Source organism: Rhizomucor pusillus (assembly GCF_041956525.1).
Source record: "Rhizomucor pusillus strain CBS 183.67 unplaced genomic scaffold VTP01scaffold_5, whole genome shotgun sequence".
Taxonomy (NCBI): domain Eukaryota; kingdom Fungi; phylum Mucoromycota; class Mucoromycetes; order Mucorales; family Lichtheimiaceae; genus Rhizomucor; species Rhizomucor pusillus.
The window spans coordinates 1,404,135-1,423,553 of NW_027192147.1; the positions used below are offsets into that span (position 1 = coordinate 1,404,135).

At 45.4% G+C, this 19,419-nt stretch overlaps 9 protein-coding genes across 9 annotated transcripts; 4 read left to right on the forward strand and 5 right to left on the reverse strand.

Moving 5' to 3' along the window:
* Nucleotides 1-393: 393 nt before the first annotated feature.
* On the forward strand, nt 394-2,164 carry VTP01DRAFT_8712 (uncharacterized protein; the record flags this gene model as incomplete). Its single annotated transcript, XM_069387864.1, has 5 exons — nt 394-685; nt 747-1,219; nt 1,286-1,303; nt 1,370-1,844; nt 1,914-2,164. 5 exons carry the CDS (start codon nt 394-396, stop codon nt 2,162-2,164), a joined length of 1,509 nt encoding a protein of 502 aa, XP_069241590.1.
* Nucleotides 2,165-2,385: 221 nt separating this feature from the next.
* VTP01DRAFT_8713 (uncharacterized protein) lies at nt 2,386-4,036 on the reverse strand (the record flags this gene model as incomplete). The annotated part of the gene is made up of 7 exons (XM_069387865.1): nt 2,386-2,532; nt 2,595-3,149; nt 3,209-3,331; nt 3,391-3,495; nt 3,557-3,711; nt 3,771-3,888; nt 3,944-4,036. The coding sequence occupies 7 exons, from the start codon at nt 4,034-4,036 to the stop codon at nt 2,386-2,388; spliced, it is 1,296 nt and encodes a 431-aa protein (XP_069241591.1).
* Nucleotides 4,037-4,192: 156 nt separating this feature from the next.
* VTP01DRAFT_8714 (uncharacterized protein) lies at nt 4,193-6,297 on the forward strand (the record flags this gene model as incomplete). Its single annotated transcript, XM_069387866.1, has 10 exons — nt 4,193-4,308; nt 4,367-4,515; nt 4,569-4,678; nt 4,734-4,787; nt 4,843-5,253; nt 5,319-5,581; nt 5,647-5,873; nt 5,934-6,057; nt 6,115-6,178; nt 6,229-6,297. 10 exons carry the CDS (start codon nt 4,193-4,195, stop codon nt 6,295-6,297), a joined length of 1,587 nt encoding a protein of 528 aa, XP_069241592.1.
* Nucleotides 6,298-6,465: 168 nt separating this feature from the next.
* On the reverse strand, nt 6,466-7,423 carry VTP01DRAFT_8715 (uncharacterized protein; the record flags this gene model as incomplete). Its single annotated transcript, XM_069387867.1, has 6 exons — nt 6,466-6,517; nt 6,582-6,730; nt 6,792-6,873; nt 6,935-7,054; nt 7,117-7,216; nt 7,282-7,423. The coding sequence occupies 6 exons, from the start codon at nt 7,421-7,423 to the stop codon at nt 6,466-6,468; spliced, it is 645 nt and encodes a 214-aa protein (XP_069241593.1).
* A 988-nt stretch (nt 7,424-8,411) lies between these two features.
* On the reverse strand, nt 8,412-10,361 carry VTP01DRAFT_8716 (uncharacterized protein; the record flags this gene model as incomplete). The annotated part of the gene is made up of 8 exons (XM_069387868.1): nt 8,412-8,620; nt 8,688-8,771; nt 8,844-9,172; nt 9,232-9,501; nt 9,561-9,667; nt 9,725-9,979; nt 10,035-10,059; nt 10,147-10,361. The coding sequence occupies 8 exons, from the start codon at nt 10,359-10,361 to the stop codon at nt 8,412-8,414; spliced, it is 1,494 nt and encodes a 497-aa protein (XP_069241594.1).
* Nucleotides 10,362-11,016: 655 nt separating this feature from the next.
* VTP01DRAFT_8717 (uncharacterized protein) lies at nt 11,017-12,059 on the forward strand (the record flags this gene model as incomplete). Its single annotated transcript, XM_069387869.1, has 4 exons — nt 11,017-11,187; nt 11,248-11,434; nt 11,498-11,777; nt 11,846-12,059. The coding sequence occupies 4 exons, from the start codon at nt 11,017-11,019 to the stop codon at nt 12,057-12,059; spliced, it is 852 nt and encodes a 283-aa protein (XP_069241595.1).
* Nucleotides 12,060-12,082: 23 nt separating this feature from the next.
* On the reverse strand, nt 12,083-12,454 carry VTP01DRAFT_8718 (uncharacterized protein; the record flags this gene model as incomplete). The annotated part of the gene is made up of 3 exons (XM_069387870.1): nt 12,083-12,121; nt 12,213-12,305; nt 12,368-12,454. 3 exons carry the CDS (start codon nt 12,452-12,454, stop codon nt 12,083-12,085), a joined length of 219 nt encoding a protein of 72 aa, XP_069241596.1.
* A 727-nt stretch (nt 12,455-13,181) lies between these two features.
* VTP01DRAFT_8719 (uncharacterized protein) lies at nt 13,182-17,302 on the forward strand (the record flags this gene model as incomplete). The annotated part of the gene is made up of 2 exons (XM_069387871.1): nt 13,182-14,174; nt 14,237-17,302. 2 exons carry the CDS (start codon nt 13,182-13,184, stop codon nt 17,300-17,302), a joined length of 4,059 nt encoding a protein of 1,352 aa, XP_069241597.1.
* A 144-nt stretch (nt 17,303-17,446) lies between these two features.
* Nucleotides 17,447-18,700, reverse strand: VTP01DRAFT_8720 (uncharacterized protein; the record flags this gene model as incomplete). Its single annotated transcript, XM_069387873.1, has 1 exon — nt 17,447-18,700. One exon carries the CDS (start codon nt 18,698-18,700, stop codon nt 17,447-17,449), a length of 1,254 nt encoding a protein of 417 aa, XP_069241598.1.
* Between the last annotated feature and the right edge of the window lie 719 nt (nt 18,701-19,419).

Genomic DNA, 19,419 nt, shown 5'->3' on the forward strand with positions numbered 1-19,419 from the left:
GTAATCCTTGTATTCCTGCCGTATTTTGCGATCCCTGGATGCAGGTATCAAAGGGCACAGAATCAAATATATGTAACAATGTACAGTGATGTAAAATTCCCCATTCTAGCATGTTTTGCCAGTCTCAATATGAGATTACTTATGTTACCATGTATCTACCAATTGCGTTTATCATTTGTAAGCACGATTTTCATCATTCTATTGTCAGGTTGAGATATTACTAACATCAATGATGTTTATGTATGAGATTGGACTCGTTACATGAGCTAAACAAACATTGCTTTTAGAAAACAGCTCAGTTGCAACGCAAGGGCGCAGTCCTAATATCACAAAAGATAACAAGGATGGGCGCTCGTATTGCGTGATCTCCGAACCTCTTTTTCCCGAACAAGGATGCATATCCTGGGAGCAGTGATAACCGTAGCAAGCGCACTCTTACTCCAAGCGCAAGGACTTCCTACTGGCTCGCAGACTGTATTCAAGACTACTCCTGAGTCTGCAAGCTTGTCTGACCGGCTGCAGGATCAGTTGACGATCGACGGCTTGTTGCGACATTCGCAGCGACTGCAACAAATAGCGGCAGACAATGGCAACACGCGCGTCTTTGGCTCGGGAGGTCACAATGAGACTATAAAGTATATATCGCAGTCGACTCTTGAAAATGGTTACCTGACCTGGTTAGAGCGTAAGTTCGGCAGGAATATGATGTAGCGCACGTGATAATGTACATATCTTTTATACAACAGCCTTGTACCTTAATTACACTGAGAGGGTCAAGGAAAGTGCACATTTGATTATCCCCATACCGGATGATATCCCTATCCGTCTCATGACGTTCACGGAAAGTACACCTGTAGAGGGTGTTACGGCGCCGCTGGCCCTTGTTTCCAACCAAGGCTGCTCTTCATCCGACTATAACTATAAAATTCGCAACAGCATTGCCTTGGTAAAGCGTGGCGAGTGTTCCTTTGGCGAAAAGGCTTATGAAGCCGGAAAAGCCGGTGCCAAAGCGCTTTTGATTTACAACAACGAAGACGGACCTCTTTCGGGAACATTAGGTCAAGACTTTCCTCCGGGCGCTCCGACAGCTGGCATCACAAAAGAAGCGGGAGAGCAGTTGATTTCGTTCGTGGAGAATGGAGATATTGTGACTTTAACGGTTACGATTATCGAAAAACGGGAAGAACGGTTAACATACAATGTTATCGCTGAGACAAAGGTGATGAACCGAGATAAAATATTTTCTATCAAAGCCATATACTAATCGAATACAATGGGACAACAGGGTGGAGACAAGTCTAAGGTTGGATAACAGCATTGCATAAATCCCCGAGAGACTGAGCTCAATCTGAATTTTTACATTTTACAGGTGATAGTCATAGGTGCTCACTCGGATTCTGTCTCGGATGGTCCTGGTATCAACGACGACGGCTCCGGCACGAGTGCTTTGTTGGAACTCTCTTACCTCTTCCGCAACGTCGTTCCCAAGTACGCAGTCCGCTTCTGTTGGTGGACAGGCGAAGAGTTTGGCCTGCTTGGATCGAAACATACTCAGATGCTCGCAGACGAAAAAGAACGAGAAAAGATCGCTCTCTATCTTAATTTTGATATGATTGCTAGTCCAAACGCCTACAATGGAATCTATGAGGGCAGCAGCGACACAGCTCCAGAGGGATCTGCTGCAATTGAACAGCTTTTCAAAGACTTCTTCGACAGCCAAGGGGTTCCTCACGATCCGGCTGAATATGACGGACGCTCTGATTACTATCAGTTCATTGTCAATAACATTCCTGCCGGAGGTACCTTTACCGGCGCTGAAGTGAAGATGACGGAGGAGCAAGCTGGTAATGATATACTACTTTGTACATTATCTAATCCTGTATAACTAGGACTAATATTTAACTAATTTCTAGCGCGTTACAAGAATGGCAAGGCTGGAGTAGCCTACGATGAATGCTATCACCAAGCATGCGACAATGTCGATAATCTCAATCACGACGCTTTTTTGCTCCACGCCAAAGCAATGGCGCACGCTATTGCGACTTTCTCTGAATCACTCGAACTGATAGAAAATGAACAGTCGAACGCTAAACAACCAAAGGCAATGTTTATTCCGGAGCTTGATTGGCCTGAAGGTACACTCAAAGGTACAAAGGCGATGTAGAAATTGATGCGAGATCATCAATAAATTATTGATTTTCGTACGTATAAACTTGCAAACCTGCCATTTATCCCAACGGGAGCATAATGATTATTGCAGACTGATTCTGAAAAAGAAACAACAGCATGCGTTCTACTGTTTCGCTTTATGTACTGGGAAAGAAGGGAAAAAGTTACTTTTAAGAAAGGAAAAGTATGCAGACGAAGGATAAGAAAGATAGGAGTTTATGCGGTCATTTCCTTGGCTTGCGCTTGTTGCTCGCGTCTTTTGATGGCGGATGCAAGGACTTGGGATCGGAATGACAGACCCTTGGTACGTTCAATGACTTGCTGATATACGGAAGTGACAGGAGTGTTCATAATGACAGTGTTCTATATTTGTCCTAGTTAGCGACTCTTGAAACAGGAATATCCGTTGTATTGGTATGTCTTACTTCTTCAAAATCGATCTTGGCATCTACTCGAGTGTCCCGGATAAGGTTTACAATCCACTTTTCACCCTCTTCTTGGTTGAGATTGAGCGTCTGCGTCATGTCTTTAATGTTGATCTTTTGATGAATGCGGCAGTAAGTCTCGGAGATGAATTGTCGTGCGCTTTCCATAAAATCCTCTTGGATGGAACCAAGGAAGAAATCGTTAGCCAACACTTCCTCGCACTCCTTCAACTTCTTTTGTGCTCCATCAAAGTCGAAATGCACGAACAGAGCTTCAACGAACTCGGTGACGGGATCACGGTATTCGTAGGACTCTTGCTCAATGATCTTGACGAGCTCCTTCATCTGAGCCTTTCTGCGCTTGCTGGTAACGACGGCAGCTGCGAGATAGCGCAGAACCCAGGGGCATGAAGTCTGAATGGTGTTGATATATTGAGGTGCAAAGAAGATATCGATGCAGCTGTCACGGCCTCTGGGGTGGTTAAAGATAATAAACAGTGACCAGTGGATCAACCAGGTTCGCTGCTGCAACTGTTGAAGAGGAGACACTCCACTCTGCAAAAAGAAGCACTTAGGCATGCGATGCTGAAAGCTCTAGATATATAATCTTATACCTTGTGATCAATTGCGTCTCGCAATTTTTGCATTTCCTCCACTGCAGCATCCCAGTTACCAGAAAGGATTTCTGCAGCCATCTTGCCCCACAATGCTGAGAAGCATTTTTCTTCGTCTGTGGACTACAGTTACCACTTTAGCGATGAGTCTGCGACGTTGAGGGACTTTCCGGAGAACATACCAGGACGCTGAAGTGATATAGCATATCAGCAGCGCTACCATAGCTACCACAATCGAACTCGAATTGTCCAAACTCGTATAAGAGATTGATTTTTTCTTCGGTAAGCTGTTTGTTGCGGTCGTAATCAGCATAGTTTCTGGTAAGAATGTAAATAACTTTAACATACATCGTATTCATCCTTGAGTGTCTGAAGAGTTTGTGCTTTATCTTGGCGCAGAATCGAAATAACTTCTGGTTTTTCAAGAATTTGCATTACTTTTTGCACTTCGGATTGCAAAGCTTCCATCTTTGCTAGAATTCGTTCTCTCTTCTCGGCAAGCTCTGCCGCGGTGTTAGAGGACGTTTCAGAAACGGGAATAAACTGGTCTTTCTGTAGTTACCCTTTGGAGTCTCGGTCGTGTTGTTGATTTTTTGATACAAGTCAAGGATAAAATCGGCCATGTTGGAGTCATGGAAGAGATCATACTTGGCTTGCAACAGATCGGCTGGCGCGTAAAGCTGTTCCTTGATCAGCCACCACGTTATACGTATACGAATGCGAGCGATAGCTTACTTCCTTCAATTCCAGAAATTGAAGCAGAGGAAACACCAGATGCCGATCGAGAAACGGAATCATCCGTAGTGTCAAGTCATGTTGAGTGGCCATGATTAAGAAGCAGCGAGAGAATAAAGGCCAGTTGCCCGAAACAGCGAGAACTAAAGCTAAGGTCCAAAAAAATTCATTGACTGCCAATAAACAGTCACAGCCCGATTAATAATGCAAGTCGCATGGAAATCCTAATCCATCTCCCCCTAACAACTTATGACTAGTTTGGAATCTTCAATGCTCAGTGCCCCTCTGAATCAAGATGAGATGAAATTGGAAGATGCTCTTCGGCGCAATAATGTTTACGAGCCGGAAGCATTGACGAGGAAACGGTAATAAGTACACGTTGTACTCATGCCGACAGTCGAGAGATTTATAAATTATCTGCAGATATGAGATATTGGCGAAGCTAGAATCAATTGCGCAGACCATTGTTCGAGCAGAGTATGCGGCTATGGGATTCCCACCTGAAATGGTTCAGATGGCAGATGCGAGAGTGATTCCTTTTGGAAGTTTTGCGCTCGGTACCCACGCTGCAGGTACGACGGACACAGACTCGATCCACACACCGATTGCTTAACAGCCTGTTTAGATGCGGACATTGATGCAGTTTGCCTGATTTCTTCGAGAATTGACAGAAGCCACTTTTTCCAGAGAATGGAATCTTTCCTATCCATACATCCGCTTATCACCCATTTAAATGCACGTGCAAATACGACTTTACAGTGTAACGATTTCTTCTAATTTTGATATATAGGTTGTATGGGACACTATGGTTCCAGTTATCAAGTTTAGATTCATGGGCATTTCGGTGAGTTCAAGCTGCCATACTTTACCGATCTGATATTAATTGAAGAACATCCTAGGTTGATTTGCTGTGTGCGGTATGGTACACCGATCGTTTGCCAAATAATCTAAACTTGGAGGGTCGTAGTATCCTGCAGAATATGGAGCAGCCATGTCGCCAGAGTTTGATGGGTCCTCTGGTAGCTACTGATATATTGGCAAAGGTACCAGACATTAAGACTTTTCGGACGGCCACGCGTTGCATAAAATTGTGGGCAACGCGGAATGGAGTCTATTCAAACGTTTATGGGTTTCCTGGTGGTGTTGCTTGGGCGCTAATGGTTGCCCGTGTCTGCCAACTCTATCCAACCGCGTCTGCCAGCCACATTGTCAGCAAATTTTTCCATACTATGGCTAACTGGAATTGGGGTTGGGAGAACCCGATCGTATTGGATAAGCTGAGGAAGAGTCCACTGTCATGGAATCCAAAGGTAAAAAAAGAACTATCTTGTTCAAGCATCTGTCAAACCAGGCATTTATTTGCTTTCCATACTAGCGCAATCCTCGGGACAGAAATCATAGAATGCCTGTGATTACGCCGACGCAACCTCACATGTGCTCTACTCACAATGTGACGCGATCGACTTTTAACATTATAATGGGTGAATTGAAACAAGCGGCAAGGATAGTGGAACAGATAACAAATGATAAAATGTCCTGGGATGAACTATTCAAGGTGCAACATCCGTTTTTCGAGCAATACACGCGCTTTTTACGGATAACAATCAGCTCCATCGAAGAGAACTTGCAGCTATCCTGGTAATATTCTGCTCGCAAACGAACACCCTTGTGAGCGCAAGAGCATCTGATTTTTTTCCCTACAGGGCAGGATATGTGGAGTCCAAAATACGACTTTTAATTGGATTACTCGAAGATACGGATTACATTATTTTAGTTCATCCATACACTCAGCGATACACCAGCACAGTTGCTTGCGCTACCGATGAGGACGTACGCAAAGCTTGCCAAGGCGAACAAGTAACAGAATCTAACGACAAGAATTTCACCGTATATACCCGCAAGATTTACCTTGGATTGCTACAGAAGCCTGGCATGTTCAACGTCTAAATAAGAAGACTGCAATAGCTAATTTTTTAACTTGCCGCTGTAGGACGAGATGTCGATCGCTACAGAAGCATACAACGGATATTGGATATGTTCTACACCACATTGAAGGAAGGATTTCGGTACTACGATAGCAAAAGTGTAGGCTTGACTGGTCGATATATGACGAGGTATAGTGCACAGCTGCGAAGTTATCGTCAAGATGCCTAAAGAAGCTTCCGTGATAGGTCTCAGATAACAGAACAACTTTTGCAGCCGACTGTCCAGACCAGCGTAAAACGAGAGATTGAGGTTTGTCGAATACGCAAGGGTATTCACGACATATTCACATATATGTGTAGGAGACGGGATCTTCATTGAGGCCGCTGAAAAAGTTAGCTGTGGTGGGTACTGTTGGAGACGGGCTGTAGGTTTCGTCTCTTCAATCTTTTGTAGAAAAAAAAAAAAAAAATAAAATAAAAGCAACCTGGCATAACTTTGCATATGAAAACAAGAAACGATATTTATGATGAATGTTGAAGCAATTAGCAGAAGAAAATAATAGTGTATAGTTGAGCTCTCGATTGGGACCGTTGTGTCTAGTAATGTACTCGATTCTGCAACGCTCTCGTATCGACGGATTCCCAGATCCTTTGTAATTTTGTTCGCGTTAGTTATCAGACGAATGCTGCCAAGATAATACTTATGGCTTTACCCTGGAAAGAGGATTTTAAATTGATTGAGTTGCTCGGCCATTTGGTTCACTTGCTCCTGAGGCACGGGTATAGAAGTGGCTTCTACGATCCACAAGTCTTGCTCTCCATCCATTAACACGGCGCTGGAAACTTCCACTTTGGACTTGAGCTGGAAAAGCAAAGGGATTGAATTGCTTCAATCTCCTTGTATTTCATCTGATGTTTCTTACCTTGTATATCTGGCTAACGGTGAATCTAAACATCTTTTCATACGCGAATAAATGCCCTTTACGCACGAGCTCAAACGAGTATCTGATAAGGAGAATGAGCATATCCCATCAGAGAAATTATCAGAAAACAACATCTGACGTGCCTGTATCCCAGCGATGCCATGAAACGGAATACATCCCCGTTTAATTGTACCTTGACATGCGGCCTCACAGTTACCGATCGACCTCTCTGAGGTTCTGGATGTCCCTGCATACACAGATACCTATATAGTTTGAAATGTCACAAGAATATGCATTGTATTTTGTGTGCCCTAAATGTTGATACCATTGCCGGTTCTTCAAGCTTTTATCCTGCTCTGACGTGATTCGCGACTGCAATCGTAGTATAACGTCGTCGTTGCGTGCTGGACCGACGGGCGTTTGCACTGGTTGCAAGCCAGCTGTCAGCAAAAACTAATTACGGCGTGTTGTCAAGATTCAGCAGACGCACCAGCTGGCATGAACACGATCTCGTGCTCAAACAGATCGATCATTGAATCATTTCCGCAGACACCGTACAGACGCCTTACAAAAGCGTCTTTTTCTTCTACACCTTTGATGATTCCGCGTATACTGCATTCATAGGTCGCCATGGTATATTATGCGGGAAAAGGGGTTACTGCTTCCAAATTTGGATCTCTGACTTGGGAAATGGAAGCAGTGAAGGACATCACTCACATAAAAGCTCTTCATACAATGTACAGTACAAATGCAATCAAAATTTAACATAATACATAGGAAAACCTTTAGACGCATTGCTCGTTTTGTATCTCTTCGATTTTGTCGATGTCGACGACAGGGAGTGAAGCAGCTCTTTTACAAGAGTTCGGGAACGCGGGTACAAAATACTACATGCCAAGATACACAGAAATGAAGAAAGTTGGTTGGTTTGAATATGTAAAGGTATTAATGATAATAAAAGATAGTTGTTGATATAAGTTCGAAAAAATAGACATAAAAGGGATAGTAAAATGTGAAAACGCTCACTTCATGGCTCCGCTTGATCCACAGGAAAGGATGGGTGTTACAGTCTTGCCGATATACGAAAGCTTCTCGGTGCTCTTATCGTTGCTCAGAGCATGGACAACCTCCTCCATGGACTCCTTTGTATGCCAAACGATCTGAAGTAAATAGCTTTGAGCTGGTGGTACATAGTTTCTGGCTCAACTAGATATTGCTGCCAGGCCACTTTTAAAACCCGGCAAGCGTACCCAGCTGGGACGTCCAGCGCTGTTTGCTGCATGGTTAAGTCTATCTGGCAGTATGAGTCGTTAAGCTTCATGCATAGAAATAGGTCGTCTATTGGTTATATATGCTTGAACAAAGAAAGAGTGCGGTACAAAGAAGCTGTTTTGCTCTTACCGTTGTCGTATAGCTTGAATGGATCTATTATAAAAATTCTCGATTTTCATGAAAGCATGTCTTTTGTGCCATAAACCATAAATTGTCATCCACTTGACACTAATTTTCTCTCCAAGGAGTAGAAAACTGCTTTGGAAATGAAAATTAAATACTAATCGCCGTCGGTGAAGTCCTGTATCCCTTTTATTATTGTCATTATTAGTGACGACTATCATGATCTCAAGCACATGCTGTATTTGAATTATCCATGTGCTTTTTTTCTGACCATCGCTTTCCGTGCAGTCTAACATAGATGAAGCCCGAGGAAAAGAGTATCAAGAGCGCGCCACAGAACGTATACAAGATGCCTGGTCCCATAGCTCGCTCCATGTCAGATGCTACGAGCGAACCTATGCCTGCTAATATGTAGCGCGTGAAATTATTACATGCTAAGTAGCGTAATATCGTTTCGGTTCAGCCTGTTCACAAAGTATCATTTCCTTCATCCAACCTTACCTGTTACTGAGGCACTTCGGTTTCGAAAGCAATCTACAATGTAGGTCGACAAGATGATATTAGGAGCACCCAGTCCTGCACCGGCTAAATGATGTAAAATACATATCAATGTACGGTCATTCCTGCTAGCACCGCGATTTTTATCTTCGCTCTTACCAAAGAAGAGTGCAATTAAACCGTAAGCAAAATGCACATTTTTTTGGATACACCAGCCGTATGCAGTCAATGCTAGGAATTGAATCACAAGCGATCCCCACAGTATAATTCCACCTATGCGTAACTCTGGAAACGGTGGTTGCTCAGGAGGGAGTTTTCCCACCTTCTTGTTATATACGCGATCTGAGAAGCGTCCGCCGACAAGTCCACCCAAAATGTTGCCTATGGCATTTGGCAAATAGTACAGGCCTACTTGTCCCGAATCGAATCCATATTGAATCGTGTACGTGCGCGTGAAGTTTGTAGATAGCAGATAGAAAATGAAGAATCTATGTGTGATCAATTCAGCGTCCATTACTCGGTGGTAATAAATGATCATTTTACATACAGTACTCCTAGGAATGGAACTGAGAGTGCAATGTTGACATGGCGCAAGAGACCTAGAGCGGCAATAGGGTTGATGAAGCGCGATGTTTTGGTTTTCATTTGCTGTGTATCTGTTTCAGATGCACGTAGCGTCGGTTTTGTAGGTTCAATGTAATGAGTCTCAGGAAGGAAGATTAGAACGCCCAACCAGGCACAGAAAGAGAGGCAGGCCATGAAATAAAAGATACTCTGCCAGCCAAATGCCCGGTTCAAATAGCCTCCAATGATAGGTCTATACGATGAGTTACGGGATCGTAGATGAAATGCAATGACTTGATCTGTGTAACTTACCCTAACACAGGACCCAACAATGGACCCATCATGTAGTAAGAAAATGCACGACCTCGTTCATGAGAATCGAAAATATCGCTGATTGTTCCGGCCCCCATGGACAATACCTGGCGATTCAGTATGTAAGTAAGCGTTACCCGAATGGTGGAGTCAAGAGCTCTTACCGAAGACGAGCCAGCTGCGCTAATGGCGCGGAAAACAATAAACATTGCCACATTGGTGGAAAAAGAACAACATATTATGCCAGCAACCGCAATTAGGAAGGACACCAAGTATATAGGTCTACGTCCAAATAGGTCTCCAAAGGTTGCCCATATGAGAGGGAAAAATGCAAGGAAGTAAGTATAGACAGCTAGCGATGCATTCATTGCGGTGTCACTCGTCTGAAAATACAGTTGCATATCTACAAGGGCTGGATACTATGTTGCAATCGATTAAACTCACAGCTGGTTCAGAGTATGAACATGTACTTGCATATATAGTGGATGCGACTGGCGATCTTGAAAGAAAAAGAAAGAAATATCAGGCGGTCAATTCAGCCGAACTAACGACTATCATGTTCGGATAATATCTACGGTATACTTACGTTGCACCTGCTAATGCGACTATAATGACAATGGGTATCTTTTTACTTCTAGGCCAAGTTCTTGGATCAGTCGTGCTGCTCTTTTGCCGAAAAACCAATTGTTTGAACAGCGTCGAAAGTTTTGCAGCAGGGCTTTTCTTTATCTCATCCTCGTCATGGATGACTGTCTCTTGATGCGCGATACTATCATCATCAGTTTCCTGCGAAGCAATCATATTTGGAAAGCTAGACGATAGAAACCGGGAAAGAGATGTTGTACGGAACTGAATCAACGGATCACACAATCAGTTTTCGGGCCACTGTTCCTCACGTTCCGGCAAAACACTTCCCCGGCCCTTCGATTCGGTCGCATCCAGGGAACAGCACACAGGAAGAATGCACCAAACAATGCCCTGGATACAGAGAGGAGCACTATAAAGCGACAGTATCTTGAATCATATTGCAAATATTCGGCAGGATTTAGAGAAAAGCCTTCATAATAATAATAGAAATTTAAATCACTTTGAAGGATACTTTAAGTTTGGATCGATAAAGACTGGATAATTAGAGAGAGGGAGGAAGGAAGATGTCTGCGTTACAGGCATACAGATTCAGCTTTGGCGGACTTATCCGGAAAATGCCCCAAACAGTTTGCATTGGAATCACATGTCATGTTGTTGTTCATCATACAAACCTTGCCGCGAGGAAATAAGGGCAAAAAGCGATGCTACATATAGGCAGCTATAGTCTGAAAAGCTGTGAGCGGCACCCCATCGCGTAGGGAGCCAGAACATGTTCACAGGCCTAGAACTGTCACACCAAACTCCAATAAACTTGGCGGCATTTTGCATGACTAAGTGGTGAGAAATAGACTCCTCTTCCGTTAACACTATGCAACTACCAACTGCAAAATACTTTATACTCTCTGTGCCTGAACCTCATGTCCTACTTATCACGATCAATCGGCCCAAGCAATATAACGCGCTGAATCCAGAGGCCAACTTTGAAATGTCGGCATTGCTGGACTGGGCAGAGGCGACGGACGAGATCTGGTGTATAGTGGTAAGTCAGTCTCAATTAATTTTTCACCTATTACAATCGAGAATACCAAGCGGGTGATAGATCACAGGTGCAGGCGACAAATCCTTTTGCGCTGGAATGGACCTAGTGAACTGGAACAAGTCGCGTAAGGATGGAACAGATGATAATGGCACCGAAGGCCATATGCCTCCAACCGGTTTCGGTGGTCTTAGCAACCGCGGCAAGGCGCGTAAACCAGTCATTGCAGCCGTCAATGGTTTTGCACTAGGTGCATATATAATTGATCCTCTTGATGTATTGTTGCAAATTCTAATCTTTAGCGACGTTGTAGGCGGTGGTACAGAAATGGTTTTGGCTTGCAACATTGTCATTGCCACGAAAAGATCAAAGTTTGGCTTGCCAGAAGTAAAACGCGGTGTTACCATTGCGGCGGGAGGTTTGGCTCGTCTGGCCCGAGCCGTCAGCTACCAAGTTGCAAGCGAAATCGCTCTGACCGGTCGTTTCCTTACTGCTGAGGAATTCAAGAGCTATGGCCTCGTAAACGATGTCATAGATGACAGCGCAGATGTCGTCAAGGCAGCGCTTGAATGGGCGAAAAAGATCACTGCAAAGTAAGTTTCGTCGACGTATCCATCTTGCAGACTGCATCCGCAAACTTAAAAAACAAATATGGTGACAGTTCGCCAGATGCTGTGTTCATTACAAAATATGGCATTATGCTTGCAATGGAGCGAGCATCCATGGTGGAAGCTACCAATGAATGGATGAATTCAGATGAAGCTAGTGCCTGGCGCGGTGGATCCAATCTGACTGAAGGTCTCGAGGCTTTTGCATCAAAGCGGCCGCCCGTCTGGAAGAATCCTGCACCTGTCGTTCCAAAGAGCCGGCTATAGATTTAATGTAAATTATATCTTGATCAATCAAAAGCTGCCTCTTCGCTGCAAATGCTCTCGCGCTGATGTACGAAAGGGGTATCCAGAACTCTATGCGTTTAAAATAAATCGTACGCGTACACTCTTCTGTTCAAAACTTAAAAAAGGGCTTACTCTGCGTGCTTCCGCTTCAGCTATTCGCTCCATAGGTATCAATATCATCATAAATCCCAGTAACATGGCGGCTAAAACGTAAAGGCATCGTTTCTAGGAGAGCGATCGGGTTGGCGACGTTGGAATCTTCTAGGCAACGCGTTGCTGCATCTTACCTCTTCCCACAAAAAGCTGAAGAGCCCGTAAGACGCAGTCAGGTAGCCTAAGCAAAAGGCCAATGTAATCCCGGCAAGTCTAAACATGGGCTTCTCACAATAACGACTTTGCTAGATCAAATGTCATCAGATTGAGTTGACCCTAAGAAGAAGAATTGTTGCATAGCGACCGAAAATGGTGATCTGACTTTGTTGCCATGATTTCGAGCCAGCCAGAATGTCAGCAAAATCGCCAGTCTGAGGCATGAAAGTATTTTTATAACTAAACTCTATCAGCGAAGCGACCAGTTCCAGTTGGATTTTAGAAGCTTCATCCTTACAGTAACCTTATTCCCATGCTTTGCAATCTCCTAATATTTGTTTGAAAAGAAGGGTCTTTCGATCACATACAGATCATAAACACTGCTTGCCAATGATTATCAGGTGCTCAAGAGGCACAAGATGAAATATTTCCAGTTTAAGCACTACACGAAGGCTAGGATGGTGATCTATATTACACAGAATTTATTAAAAGCACTCGTGTCTCTAAAATTTGATTCTAACAGGTAGCATGAGGGTGGAGACTTGCCAGCTTACAGGCCCGTGAGTAATGTCAATCAGTCAATATACGTTTTTATTTGGCATCAAGCATCGAGTGCATGGTAAGGCTGTTTGGCTGGTTGTGGTGCATCTGCCATCTGCTGGTAATTGGCATGGTGAGTCAAGATGTCGAAAAATGTGACCGTTTTTGATGCTTGGACGCAGATCACTTTTTTAAAAAGTATCCCGCAGAGATTTTGACAGGTCGTCTGTCCGCAACCCTCCCCTAAGCTCAATGACCATGTTGGTTCTCGCTGGACCGTCGGCCTTCTCTGAATTCAAGGCAGGTAGTCTTCTCAAGTCTATCCAGAGCACTGTCCCTTCTGTGGCTCTCGTCGCTGGTCTCCATGTCCATTTCGTCCAGCCTCGATCTGAAGAAGCTCTTCAGCTTCTGAGCAACACAGCTTCCGAGCCTCGCAAGATTCTGGACAACTTGTTGGAATACGACGCTAACCCCATTGCGCCTGAGGCAGCTTCTACCATCGCCAACTTCCTTTCGACCGGAACCCAGCCTAGCAACGGCACAGTCTTGTTGGTTGTTCCTCGCCAAGGCACTATTTCGCCCTGGTCTTCTAAAGCAACTAACATTGCACATCTTTGCAACCTTCACGGCCATGTCGAACGTATTGAGCGTGGTACAGCTATCCTAATTCAGAAGTCTGATGGCTCCAGCTTGAAGGAAGACGAGTACAAGACTTTTATCAACTCTTTGCATGATCGCATGACACAGAACGTCCTTACTGAAATCCCCGAAAGTGAGAGTGTATTCAAACATGGATCACCAGCACCTCTCACTGTCGTGGATCTTCTTGGAGATGGAAAGCACAACGTAGAAGCAGCCCGCGAGAAATTGGTCAAGGCAAACAAGGAACTTGGTCTTGCATTGGCAGCAGACGAGATTGAATACTTGATCTCCGCCTTTGTTGGCAACCAAGATGCATTGCAGCGCAACCCTACCGACGTTGAATTGTTCATGTTTGCTCAGGTCAACTCTGAGCATTGTCGTCACAAGATCTTTGGTGCTGACTGGACTATTGATGGCGAGCGCAAACCTCACTCCTTGTTCCAAATGATCAAAAATACCCACAAGGTCAGCCCCAAATACACCTTGTCGGCATATTCGGATAACGCCGCCGTTATGGAAGGCTTCAAGGCAACTCGTTTCGCACCTGGAAGAATCAACAACACCTATGAACAGTATGAGGAGGATGTCCATTACTTGGCAAAGGTAAACTACAACTTTCATTCCAAATTTCCCCTGTGAAAATCTCCTCATATATAATTTTCTAGGTCGAAACTCACAACCATCCTACAGCTGTGTCGCCATATCCTGGTGCGAGCACTGGTTCTGGCGGTGAGATCCGCGACGAAGGTGCAGTCGGCCAAGGATCTAAGCCAAAAGCCGGTTTGGTCGGTTTCACCACGTCTAACCTGCTGATCCCCGGCCATGTCCAGCCTTGGGAGACGGATTTTGGAAAACCTGGCCACGTCGCTTCCGCCTTTGATATCATGATGGAGGCACCGCTTGGCGGTGCTGGTTTCAACAACGAATTTGGCCGACCCGCATTGACTGGTTACTTCCGTACATTCGCTGAAGAGGTACCCGTCACCAAGGATACTACCGAAATTCGTGGCTATCACAAGCCCATTATGATTGCCGGTGGTGTCGGCAGCATTCGTCCTGCACACATTTTCAAAAAGAAAATTTCTCCCGGTGCTCACTTGATTGTTTTGGGTGGCCCCAGCATGCTTATCGGTTTGGGAGGTGGTGCTGCTAGCTCGATGGCATCAGGACAAAGCAGTGCAGACCTCGACTTTGCATCCGTTCAACGTGATAATCCGGAAATGGAGAGACGTGCACAGCAAGTCATCGATTTTTGTACCGCTTTGGGTGACGCGAACCCCATTGAATCTATTCATGATGTTGGTGCTGGTGGTTTGTCCAACGCTTTGCCAGAAATTGTGCATGACAGTGATTTGGGTGCGGAAATTGATCTGCGAAATGTGCCGTGCGACGACAGCAGCATGTCTCCTATGGAAATCTGGTGTAACGAATCCCAGGAGCGATACGTTGTAGCTGTAGCTCCTTCAAAGATTAGTGTATTCCAGGAGCTCTGTGCCCGCGAAAGATGTCCTTACGCAATTGTTGGCAAGGCTACGTCTGACCAGCGTCTCATCGTCAAGGATACATTGCTGAACAACGTCCCTATCGATTTGCCAATGCCGGTTCTGTTTGGCAAGCCTCCAAAGATGTCCCGCAAGACCGAATCCTTGAAGCCGTATCGAATTCCATTCGATTCTAGTCTCAAGTCATACCTCCCCAATGCAGACAACGTGTTGGCAGACGCTGCTTCGCGAGTGCTTCACTTGCCATCCGTAGCATCAAAGTCTTTCCTGATCACTATCGGCGATCGTTCCATCACTGCCTTGGTGGCTCGCGACCAATTTGTTGGTCCTTGGCAGGTTCCCGTTGCAGATGTAGCTGTAACTATCACTTCCTATGGCTTGGATACCATCACGGGTGAAGCAATGGCAATGGGTGAGCGTACTCCTTTGGCTCTCTTGTCTGCCGCTGCGTCTGCAAGAATGGCAGTTGGCGAATGCTTGACCAACTTGGCCGCAGCCAACGCTCAAGATATCAGCCAGGTTCGCATGTCCGCAAACTGGATGTGCGCTGCAGACCACCCGGGTGAAGGAGCCAGTCTCTACGAGGCTGTGCAAGCTATTGGTCTTGATCTTTGCCCCAAACTTGGCATCGCTATTCCAGTCGGAAAAGATTCCATGTCCATGAAGATGAAGTGGGACGGCAAGGAAGTCACTGCACCGTTGTCGCTCATTATTACTGGCTTTGCACCGGTCATTAACACCCATAAGACTTTCACTCCTCAGCTGCAGAGCAATGCCAACACTGCTTTGGTCTTTATCGATCTGGCTCACGGCAAGCAACGTCTTGGTGGCTCTGCCTTGGCTCAAGTCTATAAGCAGATTGGTCACGAAGCACCAGATGTGGAAGACGCTACTTTGCTCAAGAACTTCTTCAACGCCATGCAAAAGGTCAAGGAGACCGATATTGTGCTCGCATACCACGATAGATCCGACGGTGGTCTGTTCGCCACCATTGCAGAAATGTGCTTCGCTGGTCACGTGGGTGCTTCTGTTGACCTTAGCAGCATTGTCAAGAACGACAATGTTGTTGCTGCATTGTACAACGAAGAGCTCGGTGCTGTTGTCCAGGTCGACGAGTCTCGATTCCAAGAGTTCGTCGATATCTTGTCTGCCAACGATGTTGCATCAGAAAATGTTCACAAGATCGGCAAGGTTTCTGCTCACGACGACAAGGATTTGATCGCATTTGCCGTGAATGGCCAGTGCGTTTACCAAGCTGAACGTATCGACTTGCAACGCCAATGGAGCGAGACTTCTTACTTGATGCAAGCTGCCCGTGACAATGCTGATTGTGCTAAGCAAGAATACGATAACTTGCTTGACGCCAGAGATCCTGGTCTGAGCTATCAGTTGACATTCGATCCGTCAGTTGATGTCACTGCAGGTCTTGAAGCTCGCCGTCCTCGTGTAGCCATCCTTCGCGATCAAGGTGTTAACGGTCAGATCGAAATGGCCTTTGCATTCCATTTGGCTGGCTTTGAAGCCGTTGATGTGCACATGACAGATATCATTTCTGGCAAGGTTACCCTCAAAGACTTTGTTGGTCTGGCAGCATGCGGTGGTTTCTCGTACGGTGATGTCTTGGGCGCTGGTTCTGGATGGGCCAAGTCTATCTTGCTGCACCCTCACGCTCGAGCCGAATTTGCTCACTTCTTCAATGAACGTAACGATACCTTTGCACTCGGCGTCTGCAATGGCTGTCAGTTCCTTAGCAACTTGAAAGAACTTATTCCAGGAGCTCAAACATGGCCAAGATTTATGCGCAACCAAAGTGAACAGTTTGAAGCACGTGTCTGTATGGTTGAAATCCAACAAACAAACTCTATCTTCTTTGACGGCATGGCTGGCTCCAAGTTCCCCATTGCTGTAGCACACGGTGAAGGACGCGTGCAGTTCAAGGATGCAAACGATCATGAATCATTTGTCTCGCAAGGCTTAACAGCAGCCAAATATGTCGATAACTATGGCCAACCTACCGAGCGTTACCCCTTCAACCCCAACGGATCACCTGATGGCATTACAGCTATCCAGACACCTAACGGACGAGTTTTGGCCCTCATGCCTCATCCAGAACGCGTTGTCCTCAAGGAAAGCAACTCTTGGTACCCAGCAGATGCAAACTGGGGTCAAGTTGGGCCTTGGTTGCGAATGTTCAGAAACGCACGCAAATGGATTGGAAACAACTTTTAAAATTTCTGACTGTCAATAGTTTAGAAGCATCTCATTCATATATTCGTGTATGTATAGTTCTCATGCCCCGTTTTGTTCTTTTTCTACACAAGAGAAATGAACCAGCAATTTTTTTTGTTTGCGCTTCAGAGTATCGTTTCATTTTTACTTTTTCCGTCCAAAGAAGCCCATAGACCATCTATTCTGTTTCTTTTGCTGCTGGTCCTTGTTTGGAACGCCAGCACCTGCATCACTTTCGACAGTATCTGCGGAGGAGCGCGGTGTTGGTACCGAGACTGTGAGTTGCTGCAGTCTGCGTCTTGATGGCTCATAACCTTGCGTGGCTGCTATCTGGTACCATTCTTTTGCTACGGCGGTATCCTGAGGAATTCCTTCACCGTTCAAAAACATCTCACCCAGCATATGTTGTGCATACTGGTTAGGCGATTCCGGATGATTCGCTGCTGTCTGGTAATATTGGAACGCTTTTTTGTGGTCTTGCGGTACTTGCAGTCCATAGCGATGAATATCTGCCATGGCAATCTGGCAGGATGGCAAGTCGGCAGCGCTTGCCGATGAGCATAGGCGGATAGCGTCTGCGTAGCTGCGTACTTCCATGTAGTGACCGACTAACTCCTCAATTGCTAGGGCGAACCCTTGATCTGCCGACAACTGGAGCCACCGCAGGCGCTCCTCCTGGTTGTCGCAATGCTTGCTTAGGATGTACTGGCAGTACCGATCGTTGGCTTTCTCTGCTCCCAAGGTAGCAAAATTTATAGCTTTTGCATCATCGTGGCCCTGCAAGGCGACAGCCAAATCAATGTGTGCACGGGTGCAACCTAGCTCGGCGGCCTTCTCGAACCATGATATTGATCGCGGTGTGTCGTGCAAGGAATAATTGTAATAATCTCCGTAGATTCGTCCCAGTTCATAGGATGCATACGCGTGCTCCTCTGCAGCAGCGCGTTCCAAAATTTGCAGACCATGATCAATGTTCCTGGCGACGCCGATGCCTCGTGTCAGTAAAAGTCCAGCAAGATAGGCGAGATTTTTGCTGGCGCTGTCGTTGCTTTGTGCATTTTCGAGGATATAGTCGACTGTACTCTTGGCTGTTGTTGGCGCTGCTTCAATGTCTCGGGCGCTGTCGTGCAGAGCATCTGACAGCTGGCGATCGAAAACGCTGCGAGACCAAAGCTCTACTTCGCGGGCGTCTGCTTCCAATCGCCCGCGGCTAGTCGCGCTGAAGATTGTGCACAATTTGATCTTTGCTTCGACATTTCGTTCCGCGGTAGCTTCACGGCGTAATAATTTCAGGGCATTTAGGGTATCATCTTGGGTTCCGTCGGCCTGTGCCTGGAGTAGCTGCGTCGCAGTAACGAGGCAAAGATCTGCCTTGGTATCTGTGGAAGTTAGGGTCATTAAATCACTTCATTTTTGGTCTCAGGGCAATTGAGTATTGGATGCAAGTCCGCTCATGCTGATACGTCTTCAATAAGCAAGTTTTATGTCCTGGATCGAACGCAATATTGCTATATTTGTCGCAATGGTAAAAACAGTAGATGCGTAATTGTCCAGCAATGCAAGGATGCAACGTCCTGTTTTCAATGATACATCTGGTGTGAAAATGGTATCTTCCCGGAGCCGAAGAGCGGATGATTACCTGAAGTTGATATGCTTGGTGGCATATCTGCATATAATAAGAGAATCTGATTTTTTGTTTTGGATCCTGGTATGCCACCAAGTCTATCAATAATGAAGGCTAATCCTGGATCATTGCATGGTATGCTGCTTGAAATAGGTTCAAAACTGGTTCTAGCTGGCCCAAACTTTTTCTAGCTAATTTTTCCAAAACCGACTGACCTGCGATCCACCTTTGCTAGCCAGCAAGCACAGATAGCGATGTCAAATTAATTTACAGATAGAAGAGATAGGGCTTCGTGCTGATACCAGTCTTTTATTTCTCTGATGTATTGAACAAAACTTTAAGGCCTTGTCGTCTGGCAAATTGTTATTTGTCTCTGGATCGATCGAACATTAATACAAGCGTGCCCAGTTATTAACTACTTTTCCATTTACCATTGTTAACAGCTGGATTTCGGGAAAGAAATGCCAGAGCCGAGCTGTCAGGCTTATAGGAA